At 38.6% G+C, this 20373-nt stretch overlaps 2 protein-coding genes across 4 annotated transcripts in view; both read left to right on the top strand.

The window, feature by feature from the left end:
• The window catches only part of dock8 (dedicator of cytokinesis 8), a 59273-nt gene extending 44669 nt beyond the window's left edge, over positions 1-14604 (top strand). For both annotated transcript variants that reach the window (XM_079827332.1, XM_079827333.1), the window contains exons 36-48: positions 1162-1314; positions 3808-3966; positions 4071-4171; positions 4468-4660; positions 4823-4966; positions 5866-5997; positions 6433-6567; positions 6775-6864; positions 7086-7322; positions 7434-7577; positions 10187-10293; positions 11083-11253; positions 13503-14604. In XM_079827332.1, the coding sequence (XP_079683458.1) occupies positions 1162-1314; positions 3808-3966; positions 4071-4171; positions 4468-4660; positions 4823-4966; positions 5866-5997; positions 6433-6567; positions 6775-6864; positions 7086-7322; positions 7434-7577; positions 10187-10293; positions 11083-11253; positions 13503-13554 (1818 nt within the window). In that variant the 3' untranslated portion in view covers positions 13555-14604. The remainder of the gene's footprint in view (positions 1-1161; positions 1315-3807; positions 3967-4070; positions 4172-4467; positions 4661-4822; positions 4967-5865; positions 5998-6432; positions 6568-6774; positions 6865-7085; positions 7323-7433; positions 7578-10186; positions 10294-11082; positions 11254-13502) is intronic.
• Positions 14605-14725: 121 nt separating this feature from the next.
• The window catches only part of aopep (aminopeptidase O (putative)), a 104295-nt gene continuing 98647 nt past the window's right edge, over positions 14726-20373 (top strand). Inside the window, exon 1 of one of the 2 annotated variants that reach the window (XM_079827336.1) lies at positions 14726-14802. The gene's annotated coding sequence lies outside the window, so the exon portion shown is untranslated. The remainder of the gene's footprint in view (positions 14803-20373) is intronic. The other variant, XM_079827335.1, reaches the window with a different exon arrangement.

A 20373-nucleotide genomic window follows, 5' to 3' on the forward strand; every position in this document is an offset into this window, starting at 1 on the left:
TAAAATATTAATATCTGTGACGCTGTGAGCACAGAGACTTTTGTGTAGACTGTAAGTATTTAAAATTTGTAACTTTTTAAAATGTTTGATGTTTAATATGAATAAATGTTTAATATGAATAATGTAGCGCTCATAAACGGCCGTCGATGGCATTCTCAAGTGAAACGAGTTGAGGCTTGGACCCAGAAAGGGCGTTCCTTACGTCACGACTTTACAAGCGGATAGATTTAGAGGGGAGACATGCGCCTTCCGCAATATTCAGTTTAGCAGTCAACCGATCCTTATAAGTAAGATCCAGTCCATATTTTTCAATAGCTGATTCTTAAAATATTTAATTTGGGACCACCTAGTCTTGTGGATGATATAGAATAATATAAAAATAATTTGATATACAATAACAATTATATGATTATACTACAGTATATAATAATAATAACAATAAAAATAAAAAGAAGACAAAATAAGATTAAGCAAAAACTAAAGTCTTCCTACTGACTGTTTAAGTGATTATATAAAAACCTAAATCATACATGACTGTTCAAAAGTTTAGGGTCAGTAAGAATTGTATAAATATTTTTTTTTTAAATCTATATTAGTATTTTAAAATGTTAATTCACTTTAAGGTGTCAGTTACAATACATTTAAGAATTATTAATAACTACATGTACTTACTATAGTGTTAGGGTTAAGATTAGGTTTGGTTTATGGCTAGTTGCAAGTATTTATACATAATCTATATGTTTCACTATACGAACTACATGTAACCTGTGTAACAAGGGCACTTTAAAATAAAGTGTTATCCTGTTTTTACTGTGTTTTTGATTAATTGGTGAGCATAAGACAAACTTTTGAACGATAGAGTAAAGAATCCTATTAATTGTAAAAATAATTTTAACAGACACATTTTTTCTGTTTTCTAATGACCTAGAATTGGCTGGCACAATTGCATAAATTTAGTGATGAATTAACAACATGATTATTGAATGTCTATTATCCAAGAAACTAAGCTTTCAGTTGTACTTAAAATTAATGTTTGTTCCACTAGAGAAATCCACCAAAGAACTGTACAAAAATTGTACCATCCAACCCCTGTCTCCCCCTCCTGTAATCATGTAATGTATGTTATATTGAATATATCACTGACACTGTAATATTTTTCAGTTTGGTGACCTGTTGTTTGAGGAGGAGGCCGAGCAGTGTGCAGACCTGTGTCAGAAGGTCCTTCATTACTGCAGCAGCTGTGTGGACGGCAACAGGAGTCAGGCTTGTGCTACACTGTACCTGATTATGAGATACAGCTACAGCTCTGCTAGTGTAAGATGCTATAACAGACCACTCGATACCTCCCCTGCTGAAAAATCCAGCATTTCTGGTCTCCTGAATAGGTATGTTTTGTTCTGTATACTGGGACCAGCGTGTGTTGCTGGTCCCCAGCATGCAAAGCGGAATGCTGGTGGACCAGCTATACCAGCTCAGTTTTGATGAGGTCCACCAGCTTAGACCAGCACTATAACCGCTCTAATTAGCACAAACCTCTCTGGACAAACATTCATGCCGGTTTATGCTGGATTTTTCAGCAAGGTCTATTGAAATGAAATCACTTCCACCTTGTCTTTTCTCCGTTAAAATGATGCAGACGTAACGGTGACAATGCTCTCTGTAATGATATTCTTCTCTATGTCTGTCTGACGGCTGATAACACGAGCCTGCCGCTGCTGGTCGGCCGTCTCTCTGTATGCACGAGGCTGATGGCTGGAGTGTTTCCTCTGTTTACTCAATTTCTCACCCCCCCTCAACCCTCCCCTTCCAGATGGCCATGTTGTTTGCCATCTCATTCATCTTTAATGGGGAAAGGATGGATTCCTCTCCCTGTTCGTCTGTTTGTTTGCTTGTTTGGTTTGTAAAAGGCTCGAGCAGTCGCTCCTGTCGTTAGTGTAACCTTGAATAAGTCATGTTGATTCCTTTTAGCGACAGGCTGTCTTTCCTCCCTCTCTGCTTTGTGTTTTTATGTTTCCTAAGGCCTTTTCTCACATTAGATTAAATGGTGAAAACAGTGAAGTCAGGTTTCAGCGCAAATTCAGAATTAATCTTCTCAGCAGTGCCGATGTTGAGTCGTTTTTCACGGCAAAACTGACCTAGATGCGATATTGGCGACGTCCAGAGATGCCTCACACATACGCTCAATTTAACATAATGGTGCCATTGAAATGATCCATTGGCAATTATACAGGGGTTAATGGGGGATCATTTTGCAGTTTCCTGATGCTAAGCAAGATGGATGGAGCATTTTCAGCCCCTGGCTCAAGCCTCCCTAGGAATCAATGATCTGAGACTATGACAGCAATGGCCGACCGCGCCTGGCAGTGTGGCGTTTCCTTTCACAGCCTAACACCTGTATCTGACAATGTAACCTTCAATAACCTCAGCAGGGCCAACCCAGATGAATGACACGGCTCTGGTTGACAGGAACTGCTGGGGGAAGGGCTGTTTTCTAAATAGGAAACCTCAGGCAGTAATCAGACCTCTGTTGTCATGATGCTTTGGACATTCATACTTTGGAACAAGACTTGAAATGAAAGGGATAGTTCACCCAAAAATTCTTACATTCATGTCTGTCCAAACCTCTAAGACTTCTGTGGAAAACAAAAGGTGTTGTTTGACAGAATGTTCATGCTGCTTTTTTGCATATAATGAAAGTGAAAAAGGAAGGGTGCTGTCGAGCTCCAAAAAAAGGCAAAAAAGTACACACAAATATTGTAAAATTGTTCCATACACTGTGTACCACATTTTCTGAAATAATAAAAGACCATAATATAATTTGAGAGCCATATTATAACCTGACATTATTGAATATACATGAATGCAAATTAGATTTGGAAGTTATGGCAGGGATTGCCAGTTAATAACAACGAAAATTTTAAAGAATTACATTTTGGGGGGGGGTAAATGAATTCTTTAGGAAATCAATATTTTTGCCACGCAGAAAGCCATCTGTTGGCATTCTCATCCATCTCAATAGAGTGCAACTGTCAGGTTCTGAAAGTAAAAAATTGGTATATGCTTTTGTTGAAGCCATCAGCACGCATTATTTATTTAAATTTGTTTGGAAGGGACCATGTACAATATTAAACATAAATGTACAGTCCCAGTTTAACATGTTTTTAACAGCCGAATATCTGGTGAAAGCTACATCACTGAGGATTCTACTAATGCCCACCAATCAGAAAAACGAAATGCCAAATTCGCTTTTTTGGGTCCGCCTATCGAGTCCCTATACTCCCTATGCTCTCAAACTACTTAAATATTTCTATATATGCATATTTTGCAATAAACAAAGTATATTGTTCATATATTGATATTTTAATCAATCTATACATCTCTATCGTTTTTTAATTTGATTGTCATTTGCAATGCTGATATTGTGATTGTAGTTCATTCCCTTATTAATGACTGTACACAGTCTTGTAATTTTTGTCAGATTTTCAAATGCCTTTTTGCTTCAAATATAAAGTTCATGTGACTCACCTAGTTGCTTGTTGTTTTGGTTCATGGCTTATAACTCTTTAACAAGTTTTTTTAAAAATTCCTATGGGAAAAGTGATTGGGGAAAAATACTTTCAGAACCAAGCCTGCTGAAAAGGTGAGCAGGCGCTGTTGCACTCATGCACTCAAGTATGTGACCTGCATGCTTTTGCTACTTTCGCAGAAAAAGTTTGAGCCTGGATTGAGTTCTCCAGAGTAGTTATTCTAAAAAGCTGTGTTAAGCTAATTTGCCAAACCTTGACCCCTTGCTTCTTGCCCTTGCAGAATTTCTCCAGAGTCAAAATGCAGGTGACAATGTCTTTGGCGTCGTTGGTCGGCAAGTCTTCAGACATCCATGAGGAGTACCTACGCCGCTCTTTCAGAACTATCCTAGCATATGCGGAAGAGGACATGGAAATGCAATCTACACAGCTGCCCTCACAGGTAAAACTTTGGCCTAAAGTTTAGACCTTTAGACATCCAGCCCAATCTATCAGTATACTAAAGATTAATGTAATTAATTACTTTATTGGTTTCGGTCTCCACAGGTGGATGAACTCCTGAGGAACCTAAATAGTATCCTCTCAGATACAGTCAAGATGAAGGAGTTCCAGAAAGATCCTGAGATGCTCATGGACCTCATGTATAGGTATATTTTCTTCTGCAGCTAAAACCAAGTCTGCATCTGCCTTAGAGATCCCAGGCCTGTGGGGTTTTTTTTCTCTGCTTCCCATTTTGCTGTGGTTTCTACTGTTTGTCTACTGTTTTTGGACTTGCTATGGTAACCGAGTGGCACATTTGAGCCCTTCAGTGTGCCTCACATGTGTTATAACTTGAGCGAATATGCCAGTCTACACATTTCTTTGATATTATGAAATTTGTATTTATTTCCTCGGAGGATTAACCTACTTTTTTAAATAAACCTACTGTTTGCTTTGGCTCCAGGATCGCAAAGGGTTACCAGACCTCACCAGACCTGCGTCTAACCTGGCTCCAAAACATGGCAGAGAAGCACAACGGCAGGAAATGTTTTACAGAGTCAGCCATGTGTCTGATCCATGCCGCGGCCCTGGTGGCTGAATATCTCAGCATGCTGGAGGATCACAAATACTTGCCTGTGGGCAGCGTCACCTTTCAAGTGAGTTATTATCGTGAGTAGGAAACGCTTGAATCGGCTCCCTTTCCGAAAAACAACAGTAGGCGTGAATTATGTCTCGGCTGCTATTCGAACCCTCACACACGGCTCGGTCTAAATGAGATCCATGTCCGACTGTGGTAAATAATTGTCTCTCCCCACCAGAACATCTCTCCTAATGTGCTGGAGGAGTCTGCAGTCTCAGACGACATATTGTCTCCAGACGAGGATGGGGTTTGCTCGGGACGCTACTTCACAGAAAATGGCCTAGTTGGGCTTCTGGAACAGGCTGCCGAGCTATTCAGCAATGTGAGTTATCCGTGGAGCAAGGCGCCAACAACATAATCCAAATTAGCAGCCCATTTTCTATTATGCTACTCCATCTTTTTCTGTACTATGGTACAACTACTGTATACAGTATATATTTAAAAATGACTTGCATTGGTAATTATTTTTAAATAGTTTTAAATAATAATAAATATTTATTATTATTATTAGTAGTAGTAGTAGTTTTACATAATAATAAATATGTATTATTATTAGTAGTAGTAGTAGTATTTTTACAAAAATCTAACTTTATATATGTTGTGATTTTAAAAATTTTTTTGTTACATATAGTCCACAATACATTAAAAAATGGCTGAATTTATAAAAATTACCCTCCAAAGGTTTATGGACCCTTGATTCTTAATACTGTGTTTCATTACTTGGATTATCCACTGTGTTTTTTGTTTTGTTTTGTGATGGTTGTTCATGAGTTCCTTGTTTGTCCTGAGCAGTTTATCTGCCATACGTTCTTCAGAAAAATCCTCCAGGTCCCGAAAATTCCTCAGTTTTCCAGCATCTTTTGCATATTTGAACCCTTTCCAGCAGTCACTGTATGATTTTGAGATCAATCTTTTCACACTGAGGACAAAAATAAGGGACTCAAACACAACTATTAAAAAAAGGTTCAACCATTCAATGATGGAGGGGGGGGGGGGGGTGTTTATATGTGAATTTTTCTAAAAATGTTGTAACCATAATTAAAAAGGCCATTTATTTGTCTTCTAAATTCTTGAGCCTCATATGATTTTTGCAAATACATAAACTATATTAATAGATTTAATTTAAGTGTGTGTGTGTGTGTGTGTGCGTGTGTGTGTATTAAATCGTCAAAATATATAATATATTACTGTTCATTACTGCTTACCATTGTTCACTTACAGGGCTCGTTGTACGAGGCAGTTAATGAGGTGTACAAGGTAATCGTGCCTATACTGGAGGCCCACAGAGATTTCCGGAAGCTCGCTTCCACACATGACAAGCTCCAAAGGGCTTTTGAGAACATCATTCAAAAGGTAAAGCATACAAATGACATGTCCTCCTACATGACTCTGCCAGGCAGGAAGAAGCTGTCTTGTGTGATCATGATCTATATGTATGTGGGCTGTTGGATAGAAATAGGGAAGTTGCTGTGTTGTGACATGCTATACTTGACCTAAAAAGGGCATTTTAAACAGCATTTAGCTCTTATTATACATTAGTTTTTTGAGCACACATTGAGACATTATATAGAATGTGTACTTTAAATTTCAAATAAAGACTTCTCTCCAATAATGTTTTATTTACATCTTCAAAAAAATCATTTTTTCATTCTGAAGACAAAAAGTCATTAAAAGTAGTGGAAAAACATACTTAAAATGGTGACTTTCATATAAATTTGAACCTAAAATCATGTGTGTGCGCGCATCAACTACTGTCTTTTATCTAAATGTTTATTTTTGCTGTTTCAGGGTCACAAGAGGATGTTTGGAACCTACTTCCGCGTAGGATTTTATGGCTCTAAATTTGGAGACCTGGATGAGCAAGAATTTATCTACAAAGAGCCAGGAATCACCCATTTACCGGAGATATCCCATCGGCTCGAGGTGAAATTCCTCTGGAACCCTCTGAAGTTCTGAACTGCATTTGTGATAAAGAAAAAAGTTTTTCTTAAGGTTTTGATACTTTTAGGCAGTACTGCAGTGCTCTGATATTTGGTCTGACTGAATTTGCTCTAATATTATATGTAACTTACACATTTCTTTTGATCAGGAGCAACTCAGTACTTATTTCTTTGTCTTGTAATTTTCCAGAACTTCTACAGTGAGTGTTTTGGAGATGAAGCTTTGGAAATGATTAAAGATTCCACACCAGTTGACAGAAACAAACTGAATCCCAACAAGGTACTTCTCATCAAATTTTGTGCCAGTGTAAACACGATTACAATCAAAAGTTTTCTTCTGTATGACTTGTGTGGCACCCTCATTAGCTTGAAAGGCCGTTGACTGCCTCTACAGTCAAATCTCAATTGCCTCATTCAACTAATGTTACCCTCAATGATTTATGTTTCCTTTAAGTGCCATTGAGATTTCCGTAGTGTGTTGATTTTCATATTTCACATCAGGCATACATACAAATTACCTATGTGGAGCCTTTCTTTGATGACTATGAGATGAAAGACCGCCTCACCAACTTTGAGAAGAACTTCAACCTTCGTCGCTTCATGTACACTACGCCGTTCACAAAGAGTGGGCGGCCGCGAGGGGAACTCAATGAGCAATACAAGAGGAAAACCATCCTAACCACCATGCATGCCTTCCCTTACATCAAAACACGGATCAACGTCATTCAGAAAGAGGAGGTAATGACAACCCCCTCCCCCCAGTCTGCTTCATCTGCAGTAGTAGTTTGACAAAAGCATCTAAAAGACTACTTGCTCAATCAATCCCCAACTCTTTCTTAATGTTGTCAGTTTGACCTCACGCCCATCGAGGTGGCCATTGAGGACATGCAAAAGAAGACGCGAGAGCTGGCTGAAGCCACGCACCGAGAGAAGCCAGATGCTGTGATGCTTCAGATGGTTCTGCAGGGATCCGTCACAGCCACTGTCAATCAGGTCTGAAACTTTAATGTACTCATGCACCCTTCACTAGTAACTATTCTGAGCTGTGTATAGAACGGACGCTCCAGTAAAACATCTATTAATGACACAATAGGATATCTAATATAAATACAAAATAATATGAATATAAAATAATTAATAAAATAGCAAAGATGAAAAAGTGACAGTAATATATATTGTTACAAAGGATTTTTATTTCAAATAATTGCTGTTCTTTTGAACTTTCTATTCATCCAAAAATCATATTAAAAACGTTTTAAGCAATGAAAATAATAAGAAATGTTTCTTGAGCACCAGGATTTCTAGAGTAATGGCTGCTAAAAATTCAACTTCACCATAAATCACGTTTTTAAAATGTATTCAAATACAACAGTTATTTTATTATTATTTTAATTACTGTTTTTACTGTATTTTTGATTAAATAAATGGCACCTTAAGGAGCCAAAAGACTTTTCAAACACATAAAGAAAAATCGTAAAACTTTTTAGCATTAATGTATATATGGCCACGTACACTGTAAAGTTTCAAGAGTGAAGACCTTATTTAAATGTGGGAGTGAGTCCCCTACATTAACTTTCCATGTGTGTATGGAGCACGACTCACTCCCGAAATGGCAGCCATAGCAGTATTCTGGCATCTTGTTTGGTATCCACTATTCTGACTAAAGAAATATTACTGCAACAAAAGACTTGTATTCAGAAATTTTAACTGAAGCACAGTCGACGGAGACCCCATGTTCTGCTTATGCTTTGAAAGGCTGCTTCACAGAGTGTGTGTTGCCATTTCCACTTATTATAAGCATTTTGGGACTTGTTGTTTAAGCTTAGATTATAAAAAGATCAAGTTTACGAAGTTATTATAGTGAGCAGGTGCGGGCTTTGATCACTCGCTTCCAGTAACGGGCATACGCGAGTCGATTTCCGGCAGAACAGTAGACGCTACAGAGAGTAGACACCTCTCACCGTTCAAACAAATTGGGCTGGGCAGCAAACTCAAGCTCCCCTTCTCTTATATTGAAATCCTGACATTTCTTTTCAAAATTCTTTCACGTTCGTCAATACGTCAAGTCATAGGTCACTCTTCCGCAGTTACTAGATGGAAATTACTGGGAGCCAGTGATTTAAAGCTGCTGTCCGTAACTTTTTTTGTGTTCAAGATTTATTAAAATTATATAATGAGAATGTACAACATGAATCGATTTTCCAAACTGTGTTTTTGTCTTACCCTGAATCATTATGGTACACTTATAATAAGTGTTTATATTGGGACTATTTCAGTCCCAATCTGTAGTATTTCCATAATTGGTGGAATAGCTCACCCAAAAAAGGAAGATTTTATGTTATAGTGTTATTTTGGAGACTGGAAAAGGTATATACATATAAAGGTATATATTTCAGACCAGACTGGTAGGAACCGCTCCGGAGAAGTACAGTCCCTGCGTGATTCGCCATAGACATAAACAGAGAGAAGTAGCTCCGGCTGCATGGTTCTTCCGCAAGACGCATGCAGTTCTGTTTATTAACCCCTAGAGTGCAAAAAGTTACAGACTGCAGCTTTAAGTTATTAATATGGATATTTTTCTTACAAAAATGCATCACATCGCTTCAGAAGGCCTTTATTAACACCCTGGAGCCGCCTGAATTACTTTTATTATGGATAGATGCACTTTTTAGGCTTCAAAATCCAAGGTGCCATTCTCTCCCATTATAAAGCTTGGAAGCTTTTTTTTTTGTATAACTCTGAATGTGTTCGGCTGAAAGAAGAAAGTCGTATACAACTAGGATGGCTTGAGGGTGAGCATTTTTAGGTGAACTTACCCTTTAATTGGGTTGTAGAATGTGGTTATCACTCCCGCAAATTCTTAACTCTGTGTGTACAGAACACGATTAAGCCCTAAAAGGTGATTTGACATACAAACGTATTTGCAGTTTGTACTTGGCCTATATATTTGTTTGACAAAATAATATATCAGATAAAATATACAAAATAATATTTTGCTGATTTTTAAATAATCGTCAATGGGGAAAGATGCTTTTTGGGGTTCAGATGATGTAGTTGCTGCATCTACCAGCAGAGGCTAACGAACCCATGCTAACCAACCAAACCTTGATCCCTTGACATAAACACTGGCACAGTCACTTTTCCAGCCACCCGGTCTCCTTCCATGCCTGTTCTACTGCAGATGTGGTTTTTGAATACTTTAGGTAATATAAGTACAGTATAGAAGAGTAATGTAAATTTTAGGGTTGCAGGGATTCATACTGATGCTCCCGGCGTCTCTGTATTTATAGTGATGTCTGAAGCTCCAGAGTGACAGTTTACAACACTAATCAAGTTTAAAACACATCTAAATCCTGTGCATATGGCTGCGGTTACATGATAAATGCCCTTTGGAGAAACAACATACAAAGAGTGCGGCAATGCCTCTGCTCCTGGCTCCACGGTGACATCACTCACACAAAGACTTATTCATGATCTTTCCCTTATGTGTTGACTTTACCTTGTGGCCTCCAATGGATGAAGCATTCATTTTCTCCGTTAGTGCTGTGGGAGAGAGAGAGGGGGGCTTTTCTTCCCTTTTCTCACTCTGTGTGTCTCTGCAGGGTCCATTGGAGGTGGCCCAGGTCTTCTTGAATGAAATCCCAGCAGACCCCAAGCTCTTCCGTCATCACAACAAACTGCGTTTGTGTTTCAAAGAGTTCATACTGCGGTGAGTGGCCGTTTCCAGTGGAAAAGAGATATGGACGTAATTTTTACAGTGACATATGATCGAATGAAGCAAGTTTTCCATCGAAGGATCAAAGCAAATATGGAAGTGTCTTTCTTTTATAGTGATTGGTTTGTTTAAATTTCTTTATTTGAAAGTTCGCTGAAAAACGTGGACATAAAGACACTCGAGGGGCTTTTCTGCAAGCGGAGAAAATCCGTCTTAATGTCACCCAGCTGCATTTGTTTTGCATCATAATGTTTAAACCAAGACTCGAAACGAATTAAGATTTTGAATACAGTGATTTTTTCCAGGATGTATACAGTTTGTATGGAAATATTACATATTGCTTTTTACAGACAAAATAGTTCATGCTGGATTCTGGGCATTGATTGCTGCCAGCGTGCAGACAAATATTTACTGTAATTTAAAATATGTTTATTTTTCTCCATAATCCATCCAAGCTAGCACAATCCTTCTCTAGCCAAGTTACTGTTATTTATGCCAAGACATTATAGCCTTTTAATTCTTTAACTAGACTGTTTAAGACATGTTTTGATAGGTATAGAGCTATTTAAAATCAATTATAAAAAAGAGCACATTTTCATGTTCCTCAGCGTTACCTTTGTGACTTTTTGTCGTTTTTGGGGAATCAAACTAATTGTTGAGTCTCCTTATCAAACTCATTTGTCTATTTCTGTCTAAATGCAGATAATTGCACCAATTATTCATCGTCTGGTGCTCTGCTGCACTTGTTGTGTTGCTAATGCTGTTGTGATTGCATATCTGCAGGTGTGGAGAGGCTGTTGAGAAGAACAAGCAACTCATCACTCCTGATCAGAAGGAGTACCAGCAGGAGATGAAGAAAAACTACAACAAACTGCGAGAGAACCTGAGGCCAATGCTGGAGAGAAAGATTCCTGAGCTCTACAAGCCCATCATCAAACCTCGCATCGAGAATAGGTACACCCGCTAGTGGTATACTTGATCTTTGACTCAGCAATCAGTGAAGGATGGAAATTTTCTCTCGTGTTCTGTAGTATTTCCATAATTGGTGCTAAAGGAATAGCTCACCCAAAAAAGGAAGATTTTACGTTGTAGTGTTATTTTGGAGACTGGAAAAGGTATATACAAAAATTTATTTCAAATAAATTTTGGTGTCACTTTAGTTTGGGGAACAATAAACTCCTAATATTCTCCTTAAACTCTTAATTTATTGCATATTAATAGTTAGCAAGATAGTTGTTAAAGTTTAGGTACTGGGTAGGATTAAGGGATGTAGAATAAGTTCATGCAGAATAAGGCATTAATATGTGCTTTTTAAGTACTAATAAACAGCCAATATTTCAGTAATGCATGCTAATAAGTGACTAGTTAATAGAGAGAATTGGTCCCCAAACTAAAGTGTTAACCAATTTTTTGCAAATAAAGGTAAAAAAAAAAGTGAGTAAATAAAGGAGAATTTATTTATTTATTTTTCATTTTTGGGGGATGTATCCTTTTAAGTATGGCTTTTTGGAGTGAGTCTCAATGGCTATGTTTACACAGCAGTAGAATAAAGTTATCAGTCCTGTTTGAAGTTTTTCAAGTTTTAAGGTTCCCTACATATGCAGGGTTTACTGCTACAACAAATAGTTTATCAGTTGCGTTTAGTCTATAAAAGTTTGGGGTTTCATATATATATTAACTTTTTTCGTTTTAATATACACCAATCAGGCATAACATTATGAATTCCTAATATTGTGGTGGTCCCCCTTTTGCTGCCAAAACAGCCCTGACCCATCAAGGCATGGACTTCACTAGACCCCTGAAGGTGTGCTGTGGTATCTGGTACCAAGATCCTTTTAGTCCTGTAAGTTGCGAGGTGGGGCTTCCATGGATCGGACTTGTTTGTTCAGCACATCCCACAGATGCTCGATTGGATTGAGACCTGGGGAATATGGAGGCCAAGTCAACACCTCAAACTCGTGCTCCTCAAACCATTCCTGAACCATTTTTGCTTTGTGGCAGGTCGGATTATCCTGCTGAAAGAGGCCACAGCCACCTGGGAATACTGTTTTTATGAAAGGGTGTACATGGTCTGTAACAATGCTTAGGTAGGTGGCACGTGTCAAAGTAACATCCACATGGATGGCAGGATCCAAGGATTCCCAGCAGAACATTGCCCAAAACATCACACTGCCTCCGCCGGCTTGCCTTCCTCCCATAGTGCATTCTGGTGGCATGTGTTCCCCAGGTAAGCGATGCACACGCACCCTACTATCCATGTGATGTAAAAGAAAACATGATTCATCAGACCAGACAACCTTCTTCTATTGCTCCATCGTGTAGTTCTGATGCTCACAAGCCCACTGTTGGTGCTTTCCGCGGTGGACAGGGGTCAGCATGGGAACCCTGACTGGTCAGCCCCATACGCAACAAACTGCGATGCACTGTGTATTCTGACACCTTTCTATAAGAACCAGCATTAACTTCTTGAGCAATTTGAGCTACAGTAGCTTGTCTGTTTGATCGGACCACACGGGCCAACCTTCACTCCCCACGTGCATCAATGAGCCTTGGCCGCCCATGACCCTGTCACCGGTTCACCACTGTTCCTTCCTTGGACCACTTTTGATAGATACTGACCACTGCAGACCGGGAACACCCCACTAGAGATGCAGTTTTGAAGACGCTCTGACCCATTCGTCTAGCCATCACAATTTGGCCCTTTGGCCCATTTTTCCTGCTTCTAACACATCAACTTTTTAGGACAAAATGTTCACTTGCTGCCTAATATATCCCACACACAAACCGGTGCCGTGATGAGATGATTAGTGTTATTCACTTCACCTGTCAGTGGTTATAATGTTATGCCTGATCGCTTGTGTATGTATATATGCATATGTGTATATGTATAATATGTTTTTATATATTTATATTATATATGTTTATATTCTTATTACTTGTTGTGCAGTAATATTTTGTTGTGGATTATTCTTGCATTATAAACTGTCAGTGGTTTTGTTCCTATTTTCTGTATAGGTAAATCCTTATGATATCGAGCTCTTTATGTTCTTTACAGTTTGATAATCGCTCCATGCCAAACATTAACTGTGTGAACATGGCCATTGTGAGCACTCAAATTGTACAGGGAAACTTTTTGTGGAGCTATTTCTTTCTAACGTTGCAGTCGCTGCTTAAGCGGTTTCCTCTTGTGTTTGTAACAACAGAGATTCCTTCAAACGGCACAGCCTCCGTCGGACAGAAGATGAAAATTCATGATGTCAAGAGAGCATCTCTAGAGGATATCAAGGGAAGGATGTTGCAGTGTGCCAGGAAACAAGAGCTTCGTCAACTGATAATTAGATGACTCGAGCAGAGTTTAATGCACAGTTAAAACCCCCTGAAAATATCATAGATTGTTGTATTCTGTATACTGTATAAATGGAATTGATATTAAGGGACCTAGAACTTGCATATTTGTCTTATTGTTGTTTTTTGGAACAAAAAACCCCATAGCTAGTCACTTTTATAAACGTGTTTTCTGGTAATGGTTTTAATCTTCCTTAAAATGTTACAGCATTGTATTTTAGCTAATACAATACTCACTGAAATGTTACATGTTAGGAAGAAACCTACAACCTTAAAATAACTGCTTCGAGAAAGAAAACCTGAACAATATTTAAAAGCCACTGAGTGTCAAATATGTAAAAAAAAATAAAAAATAAAGGACAGTTAAGATGTGATAATGAAATAAAACAGATCACCTCTTCATTTGTACGTTTACATATAGGCTAGCTAATATAGCTTAAATCATGATTACTCTGTTCCTTTGTTTTATTTTATGTATATTGTAAGATTTGAGATACAGTTTTGTATATATAGTTATATTTTATTTAAAGAGAATATTTAGCTCCTATTCCATTATTAAAATGTGACCATATCAGAACAGAATAAGAGTAAATCAGGTTTACAGAGACAGAAGAAAAGCATCAGGTAAAAGTGCAGAGAATGAGAACATTAAATGTTTACTTTTTCCTTTTATATTTCCAAATGTTAAATAAATAACTGAAAATTGTGTCAAATTCATTATTTCGGTTCATTGATAAAATATACCAGTAAACAATGAGTCATAAGCTCTGTTTGTGGCTGTTTTCAGTGCTTCATTCTTTGTTACACATTACTCTGAAAACTATGAGAACTGTATGTTGTTGTTTTTTAAATGCATTGGTCATTACAATTTTAACTTGGTTTATTTCTGTCTAAAAGCACAAATGAATAAATATTTTTGTCAATGAAACTTCTTAATAAAAGCTACATGCTTAGCCTATAACCTGTTGTGGAGTAAGATTATGTTGTGAAATAATATTTTGACCTTAGATAGCAGTATCTAGGTCTATATTACTATTATGCAGACAGATCCTTATGAGATCCTGCTCAGCTTCCTGACGCTGCATGATGACGTATTTCACATGAGACGGCGGTTCAGCGGCTTTTCAAGCGTTGTAGAACTGTCACAGGGAGGAACAGGTTCGTGAAACAACTCTCGGTATCTATAAAATGACTTTTAGCTTTTGTTGCTGCCGTACAAACCAGCTTTTGCAGTTTATTGTCAGTTGCATATTTCTCTGTGAGAAAATCGGAAAAGAAAACAAGGAATCTCACTTCAGTAGCTGAGATAGCAAGTGCATCAAAGCGGTTTCGATTCAGCCTTCCCCGTCGAATCTCACGCGCTTTACACCTGTATGGAAGTCACACTGTAAAATAGTTATCATTTCTGGTCCTGAAGTCCTCTAGCTCTGCACAGTTTGGATGTTTTCCTTTTACTAAGCCACACATTCGGGTTTTGGGAATTCTCTTATGTCTACTAAGTGTTATTAATCGCGTTAAAGCTACACTGTGTGATATTTTCGCCCATCTAGTGGTGAAAAGGTATATGACCATCCAGTGAATTTTAGTTTCTGTTCCTCTCAATTCCGATTTCGTTTTAACTCCTACGGTGGCCGATTTAGTCCAAGACTAACATGGCTTCCAGTTCGACCTCGTCCACATTCGACACGGTGCCATCGAGTGTTAAAACGCGAAAGGCGAAGCTTGAATTTACGGGTATGTCCCTCTTTGGCTAATGTACTTTCAAGATGGAGGGGCAACATGGCGACCCGCATTTGAACCCCTCACCCGTATGTATTTTCAATGGCATATTATAAACTTACGAGTACTTTATTACTTGAAAGAAGTAAATATACATTAATGAGCACATATATTTTTGAAAGAACTAAGTGTTTTAGCTAAGAATAAACTAAAAAAGTTACACAGTGTAGGTTTAAAGTCACCATGAAATCAAAATTGACATTTTTTTAATATACATTGCAGTATTTATTATAAATTATCTGTGCACATCATTATTTGTTTTAAACTCGCTTGCCTTCATAATCTTTAAAGCTACACTGTGTCCAGTTTTTACTGTCATGATGAGTGAATATTGTACAAAAAAATCCACACTAGAGTTAATACAGGTTTGCAAAGCCCCACAAAATTATGCTATGGAGAGACAACCGATTTAAAACACAGACCTGCAACACGCTCATTACAGGCACATGAATATTAAAATATGACCACGGAGAGAGAAAAAAAACAGAGTTGAGGGCACCTTAAGCATTTTAAAAATCTAACCCTATATAACACCAAAATGACAAAACGAGGGATAAACGCGGATATTTGCAATACATTTAAGAGCACTCTCTGAACAAATGACACACATCAGTTTAACACAGAAAGAATAAAGCAGTTACTTTTTTTGCCCACCCACATGAAAAAATACTATAGTATATTATAGTAAAATTACAGTAAAATTACTCTAGTAAATACTATAGTGTTTTTGAACCATACTATAGTAAAGATACTACAGTAAATTGTAGTATATTATAGTATTTACTACACTTTGTTAATTTACTGTAGTATATTTACTATAGTACGGTTCAAAAACACTATAGTATTTACTAGAGTAATTTTACTATAATATACATTACTATAGTATTTTTTCATGTGGGCATTCTTCTTAGAATTGTCAATTTATTTATTAACTTACATCATTCATTGTCTTTTGTATAGCAGAATAATCCATAGTGTCATCGCGGTCGTGATCAGATGTATGGTTGTATCAGTGTAGCCTAATCAGTGCACATTTCATTTGAAGAAGACGTGATGAAATGTGTTGCTCTTGTTCAGAGCACTAGAGTATATGAAATATGTCCATTAAAAACTTCTACATGCTCGCTCCGATCTATATATGTGCTATATGATCCATGTGGAGAACGTTGTTAATCTCATCACGGCGCTCCGCGCAGATACTGCTCTCTCGCGCGCTGCGTGTAGTTTGAATTCTCCGCTATAATCAAGGGCTGAATCTGAAATCGCCCCCTATAACCTCAAATAGGGCCTTATTTGGAGGGGACAGCGCTTTGTAGTGGTGTCCGAAACAATAGTGGACGTTATTGAGTGCACTCATTCTATCCCACATCACACCGCAATAACGAGTGTACAGCCGATGTACACACAACGGTTGTCCGACTTCATGCACTCGTTTTCATTCACTCCTTCAAATAAAGTGATAACGTAGGGAATAGTGAATGAGGTTATAGGGGGCGATTTCTAACTCAGCCATAGGCTGTAAAAAGATCTGTGCTCTGACTGCTCTCACTAGTACAGTGCAACAGTGAAATGGGTCCCCTCTCAAACAATGACGCGCTGCGCCACGTTCCGAACGTTGTTTAAGCAACATAAATCGGTATTGCGGTATCATCAAAATTCATATCATAACAAAAATAAATACCGGTATTCGGTATGAACCGGTATACTGCCCAGCACTAAGTGGAATGCAAAATCGCGTTGCGTGTGAGCGGCCCCTCACGATAGAGATCCACTTTTGCAGCACGACTGAAGCGTGGTGTTGTGATGCTTCCTCTCATGTGTATGTTGATGAGCGTTCCTCAATTTTACCGCCATGGGCGTGCGTTTGAGCCAGCGTGGAATGAAAAACAAAGGAACGGCGAGAGACTTCCCTCCGTCTCCATATGCTCTACTTCTATTGGATAGTTGCGTCGCGTTCATTGGATTCATTTGCATAACAAACAAGACATTTGCAGAACAAATGACGTGCATCAAAAAAGCTCAACTTTATGCAAATGAATCCATTGAACGTGACGCGACTATCCAATAGAAGTAGAGCACATGGAGATGGAGGGAAGTCTCTCGCCGGTCCTTTGTTTTTCATTCCCCGCTGGCTCAAACGCACGCCCATAGCGCTAAACTTGAGGAACGCCCATCAACATACACATGAAGGGAAGCGTCACAACACCACGCTTCAGTCGTGCCGCAAAAGTGGATCTGTATCGTTAGTCTACTTAAACCCCACCCCTTTCTTACAGTTGCCTGCGACCTTCCATCCAATCAACAACCGTTGCATAGAACCAATGGTGCATCTTATATTTCATACCGTCTGTGTATTCTACATTTGATGGGGAACAAACTTGGAACAACCGCTAAAAAGTATGTTCTAGAGCAGTGGTTCCCAACCACGTTCCTGGAGGCCCACCAACAGTGCACATTTTGCATGTCTCCTCAATCAAACACACCTGATTCAGGTCATCAGCTCATTAGTAGTGACTCCAAAACCTGATGTGGGTGTGTCAGACAAAGGAGACATTCAAAATGTGCACTGTTGGTGGGCCTCCAGGAACGTGGTTGGGAACCACTGTTCTAGAGAATGTATTATGAATGTGTGTAGTGTAGTATGAATGAAATCTGGACATTGTACATCTGCCATGTCGTCATTGTCATGTGACTTAAAGGGTTAGTTCACCCAAAAATGAAAATTCTGTCATTAATTACTCACCCTCACGTCGTTCGAGACCCGTAAGACCTCCGTTCATATTCGGAACACAAATGAAGATATTTTTGTTGAAAGCTGATGGCTGAGAAAGGCTTCAGTTAGGCCTCCATTGGCATTCAGTACACTTATACTCCCAAGACGGATAAAAGGCACTTAAAATGTCATTACAAAGTCCATCTCACCACAGTGACTCTACAATAATCTTACGATGCGACGACAATAGTTTTTGTGCGCAAAAAAAAATCAAAATAACACCTTTATCCAGCTTGTTATTGCCTTCCGCGTGTGCCTCCACGACGCATGCGCGAGAATATGACGTAGCGCCGGGGCTCAGGATTCCATGAAATGCTCACTCTAACCCCATTTTGAGCAGTACACCGAGACCTAAAGCACGATCAATGTAGAATCCAACAGCTGAGATACGCGCGTCTTCCTCTGATTGTAAACAAATCACTTCTGGGTCATCTGTCCGAACGCCGGATCTGCGTCATATTCTCGCGCATGCGTCGTGGAGGCACACACGGAAGGCAGTAACAAGTTGGAAAAAGGTGTTATTTTGATTTTTTTTGCGCACAAAAACTATTGTCGTCGCATCGTAAGATTATTGTAGAGTCACTGTGGTGAGATGGACTTTGTAACGATGTTTTGAGTGCCTTTTATCCGTCTTGGGAGTATAAGTGTACTGAATGCCAATGGAGGCCTATCTGAAGCCTTTCTCAGCCATCAGCTTTCAACAAAAATATCTTCATTTGTGTTCCGAATATGAACGGAGGTCTTACGGGTCTCGAACGACGTGAGGGTGAGTAATTAATGACAGAATTTTCATTTTTGGGTGAACTAACCCTTTAAGGCATCAGTCGCGTTGCTTCACTGGCATGTATAACTCCTTTTCTGTGGCCTCATGGGATAGTAAAATGTCCATCAGATGTGCACTTCAGAATCTTGGTTGGACAATGAATAAAGTAGTTATACAGATACCTTTCACTGTTTTTTTTTTAATTCAGACATAGTACTTAGTTCATTTCACATATTGCTTTTGGTCTACAACCCCCAAATCCTGAAAAGTTGGGACATTTAGTAAAATGCAATACAAATTGTGTGATTTGTTCATTTTCTTTAACCTTTATTTAACTGACAAAAATACAAAGAAATGATTTTCAAAGTTTTCACTGACCAACTTAAGTGTATTGTGTAAATATAAACGCATTTTGATTTTGATGGCTGCCACACACTCCAAAAAAGTTGGGACAGAGCAGAGGCAAAATAAAAGCGAAAAGCTTATAGAATATTCAAGTTAAACTTTTGAAACAGTCCACAATAAATAGGTGAATTGGTAGTAGGTATCATGATTGAGTGTAATAGGAGCATCTCAGTCTTTGCGAACAAATTGGGTCATGGCTCATCACTTTGTGCCAAATATCATGAGAGGATTGTCAAACAATTCAAAAATCACATTTCTCAATGCAAGATTGTGAAGAATTTAGGTCTTTCACCTTGTAGCCTACCATACATAACATTGTGAAAAGATTCAGGGAATCCAGAGAAACCTCAGTACATGTGTGGCAAGGCAGGAAACCTCTGTTGAACATCTGTAGAGTGGATGTGCTTGACTGCCTGCTTGCAGTCCAGATCTGTCTCTTATGGAAAATGTATGACCCATCATGAAAAGAAAAGAATCAGACAACGATGACCACAGACTGTCAAGCAGCTGTCTTGTATCAGGTGAGATTGGGCAAATATTCCAACTTCAACAATTAGTGTCCTCAATGCCCCAACATTTAAAACTTGTAATTAATAGGAAAGGTGATGTGGCACAGTGGTTAACATGCCTTCCAACTTTATTTGGAGTGTGTTGCAGCCATCAAATTCTAAATGTATTTATATTTACAAAATACACTTAAGTTGGTCAGTGAAAACTTGTATTGTGTCAGTTAAAGGGTTACTTCAGCGATTTAGCATTAAGCTTTGTATCAGTAGAAACCCGGTAGTATATTCGATTTATCGTACTTTCCCCCTCATGTCCCCCTGAGACGAGAGAATTATGCATTTTATTTCTGGGGGAAAAAAATTTGGACAGAGGCTATAGACTACAGCCAGTAGAAGGAGCTAGTTACGCATGTTTTCAACCCACCCATAGGGGTGAGATCTCACTCACAGAATTGGCTTGGGCATTCATAACGGAGCGCTGCAGAGAAAAGTGAGTGTTTCAA

The sequence above is a fragment of the Gobio gobio genome (genome assembly GCF_949357685.1).
Source record: "Gobio gobio genome assembly, chromosome: 10".
In the NCBI taxonomy this organism is placed as follows: Eukaryota; Metazoa; Chordata; class Actinopteri; order Cypriniformes; family Gobionidae; genus Gobio; species Gobio gobio.